Below are 3,868 nucleotides of genomic sequence, written 5' to 3'. Positions count from 1 at the left end.
GCGGGGCTAAGGGCCTAGGGACGGGGCTTGGGGGTGGGGCTAAGGGCCTGGAGGCGGGGTAAGGGGCGGAGATAGGGAGTCGGGGGCGGGGCTAAGGGTCTGGCGCCGGGTAAGGGGCGGGGCTATGGAGTCTGGAGGCAGGGCTAGGGGTTTGGGGCGGGGTAAGGGACGTAGAGAGGAACAAGGGGCGGGGCTATGGGCGGGGCCAGGAACCCGGGGCTGGGGCGAGAAACATAAGGGTGCGGTAGGGGGCGGGGCTTATACACGGGTGTGGCTTATAGACGGGTGTGGCCTAGCGCGAGTGTCGTGGCGGGGCGGGGCGGAACCGCCCCGAATTTCCGCTCCGCCATTGGACATAATGTATCCAATAGGAAGGAAAGTGCTGGGAACGCCCCGCTAGGATTGGTTGTTTTCAGTGTCAATCATCGGTGAGGCTGCTGGGAGAGGCAGGAACGGACGAAGCGCTGCGGCTGCAGGAAAATCGCCAAGTGGCGTTGAGGGGACGGAGCGGGATGCGGGGATACGCTGTAATTTCCGTGCCGCTGCTGTTGTTGTATTGTTGCGCTGGGCGGGCGCAGTATGAGAAGTACAGTTTCCGCAGTTACCCCCGGGATGAGCTGATGCCGCTGGAATCGGCGTACCGGCACGCGCTGGACCAGTACACGGCGGAGAATTGGCGGGAGAGTGTGGACTACCTGGAGATGAGCCTCCGCCTGCACCGCCTGCTCCGGGACAGCGAGGCTTTCTGTAACCTCAACTGCAGCTCGGTGCTGCCCGACCAAGCGGCGCGTTTCAGCGGCTTCCCCGAGCTCCAGCTCTTCGGCAGCGTCATGAAGAGAGCCCAGTGCCTCCGCCGGTGCAAACAGGGCTTGCCCGCTTTCCGCCAGTCCCAGGCCAGCAGGGAAACTCTGGAGGACTTCGAGAAACGGGAGGTCTACCGGTACCTGCAGTTCGCTTATTTCAAGGTGAGGACCCACTTTTAAAATGAGGCCAAATTTGACCCTCAGTCAGGAACAGGGGCCCCTGTGGGATTTTGACCCACAGGGGAGGGGGTGGGGGTCAAGGTTTATAGGCAACTGACCGGAAAGTGGAGTTAAGACCACAATGGGATCAGCCATGATCTTATTGAATGGTGCAGCAGGCTCGAGGGGCTGAATGGCCCACACCTAATTCTCATGAACCTTACCAGTGTGTGTGGTCTCCTTTGTCCAGACATTTCTCTAACTGCTGCCCTACTGAGAAGCTGGTGTCAATTGTAGATCCCCCCCACCCCGCCAGTTCTGTAGCCACTCTGCAATCCGGGGTGGATATATTTTTTTTCATTCATTCATAGCATGTGGGCTTTGCTGGCCAGGTCAGCATTTATTGCCCATCCCTAATTGCCCTTGAGAAGGTGGTAGTGAGCTGCCTTCTTGAACCGCTGCAGTCCATGTGGTGTAGGCACACCCACTGTGGTGTTAGGGAGGGAGTTCTGGGATTTTGACAGCAATCACTGCGGTCACCCATGTTCTTGTACAGGGTCACAATCTTTGCATCACGCATATCCTGGGCACTGCCCCTTCCCTCCAGCAGTGACAAAGAGGTTCATGCAGATGCTGCGGGAATGCTGGTTTGCTGTGCCTGATATGTTCAATTGGTGTAGCATCAGAATCTGGAGTTTTGCACATGGCAAGCAAGTTAATAAATTTCCTAAGCTCCTTACTGTGAGTTTGATATCTAGCTCTGCCATGACAGGTGGGCTTTCTATGGTGCCTGAAGCTTCCTTGGTGACAATGTTCTCCCTAGAGTACAGCTCACAATGTTCCACCCATCTCTCCAACTGTTTATTACAGTAAGTGGTGACCCCCCTATCAGCTAAGTCAAAGATGTCTGTGCTGGCTTAGCCAGCCACTGGCTGCTGTGTTTCCTACATTACAACAGTGATTACATTTCAAAAGTATTTAATTGGCTGTACAGTGTATTGGGACATCCTGATGTCATGGAAGGCACTATATGGAGAGAGAGTGTGGCATGGTGGTAATGTCACTGGACTAGTAATCCAGAGGCCCAGGCAAATGCTCTGGGGACAGGAACCCCACCACGGCAGATGATAAAACTTAAATTCAATTAATAAAGCTGGAATGTAAAGCTCATCATAGCAATAGTGACCATGGAACTATCATCAATTATCGTAAAGCTCCATCTGGTTCACTAATGTTCTTTAGGGAAGGAAATCTGCCATCTTTACCCAGTCTGGCCTACATGTGACCCCAGTCACACAGCAATATGCTTGACCCTTAACTGTCCTTGAATATGTTCATTTCAAGGGCAGTTAGGATGGGCAACAAATGCTGGCTTTTCCAGCAATGCCTACATCCCTTGAAAGAAGAAAGAAAAATATATATAAATGTATGCCTTTCTTTTAATCTGCATTTAATCATTTAGCAAAACCACATTTTGAGTTTACGTCTGTACTTTTCTCCAGTGCTCCAACAATGACCCAATGGCTTCATTGGTCAGAGGATTGGATTCTCCAAGGTTGTTGTTTCACTGCCACAGTGTGCATAGATTGGTTAATGCAGAGTGTTGTATCTGTAATAAGTTTAATTCCTGACACCACATTAACGTCTGTTTATTGTATGTGACCAGGACTCGCTCGCTTTTCCAGAACCGCTTCATCCAATTCAGGGTTGTCCTGACAGACAATGGGCGCTAGGCGGGTACACCCAGGATGGGTGCCAGTCCATCACAGGGCATACACTCACACACAGTCACTGGGAAACAATTTACTGTAGCCAATCCACCCACCCGGCACGGCACATCTTTGGGCGGTGGGAGGAAACCAGTGCACCCGGTGAAGACCCACACAGACAGACACCCAAGGTCAGGATCAAACCCGGGTCCCTGGAGCTGTGAGGCAGCAGCGCTAACCACTGCACCACCACTGCCACCTGTGACCAGGGCGAGATACACACAATATATTTAAGCAGTAGACACACACAGAAATAAAATAATTCAACCTTGTGCCTTCTTTCCCCAGGTAGAAATAGAACCTTGTGCCTGTTCCTTTCCATAAGGCGTACGAGCAGAAGTGGTACATTTGGCCCATCGAGTCTGCTCCGCCATTCAATGAGATCATGACTGATCTGATAATCCTCAACTCCACTTTCCTGCCTTTTCCTCATAACCCTTGATTCCTTTACTGATTAAAAATCTGTCTATCTCAGCCTTGAATATACTTAACGACCCAGCCTCTACAGCCCCTTGTGGTAAAGAATTCCACAGATTCACTACACTCAGAGAAGAGATTCCTCCTCGTCTCTGTTTTAAAAGGGTGACCCTTTACTCTGAGATTATGCCCTCTGGTCCTAGACTCTCCCACAAGGAGAAACAACCTCTCAGCATTTACCCTGTCAAGCCCCCGAAGAATCTTATATGTTTCAATAAGGTCGCCTCTCATTCTTCTCAACTCCAATGAGTACAGGCCCAACCTACTCAACCTCTCCTCATAAGAAAATCCCTCCATACCCGGGATCAATCTAGTGAACCTTCTCTGGACTGCCTCCAATGCCAGTATATCTTTCCTTAGATAAGGGGACCAAAACTGTTCACAGTATTCTAGATGTGGTCTAAATAGTGCCTTGTATAGTCTTAGCATAGTTATAGTTTTTCTCTATTTTTATACTCCATTCCCTTTGAAATAAAGACCAACATTCCATTTGCCTTACCTATTACCTGCTGAATTTGTATGTTAGCTTTTTGGGATTCATGCAAGAGGATTCCCAAATCCCCCTGTGCTGTAGCTTTCTGCAGTCTTTCTGCATTTGAATAATATTCAGCTCTTCTATTTTTCCTGCCAACGTGCATAACCTCACATTTTCCCACATTT

At 50.3% G+C, this 3,868-nt stretch overlaps 1 protein-coding gene across 1 annotated transcript in view; it reads left to right on the top strand.

The window, feature by feature from the left end:
- Nucleotides 1-505: 505 nt before the first annotated feature.
- crtap (cartilage associated protein) overlaps nucleotides 506-3,868 on the top strand; it is a 78,907-nt gene continuing 75,544 nt past the window's right edge. Inside the window, exon 1 of the mRNA XM_078539797.1 lies at nucleotides 506-965. Within this exon, the coding sequence (XP_078395923.1) occupies nucleotides 513-965 (453 nt within the window). The 5' untranslated portion in view covers nucleotides 506-512. The remainder of the gene's footprint in view (nucleotides 966-3,868) is intronic.

Source organism: Cetorhinus maximus, chromosome 4 (assembly GCF_964194155.1).
Source record: "Cetorhinus maximus chromosome 4, sCetMax3.hap1.1, whole genome shotgun sequence".
Classification (NCBI taxonomy): Eukaryota; Metazoa; Chordata; class Chondrichthyes; order Lamniformes; family Cetorhinidae; genus Cetorhinus; species Cetorhinus maximus.
The sequence above is the reverse complement of the archived record's forward strand: the minus strand, read 5'-3'. Positions and strand labels throughout refer to the sequence as shown.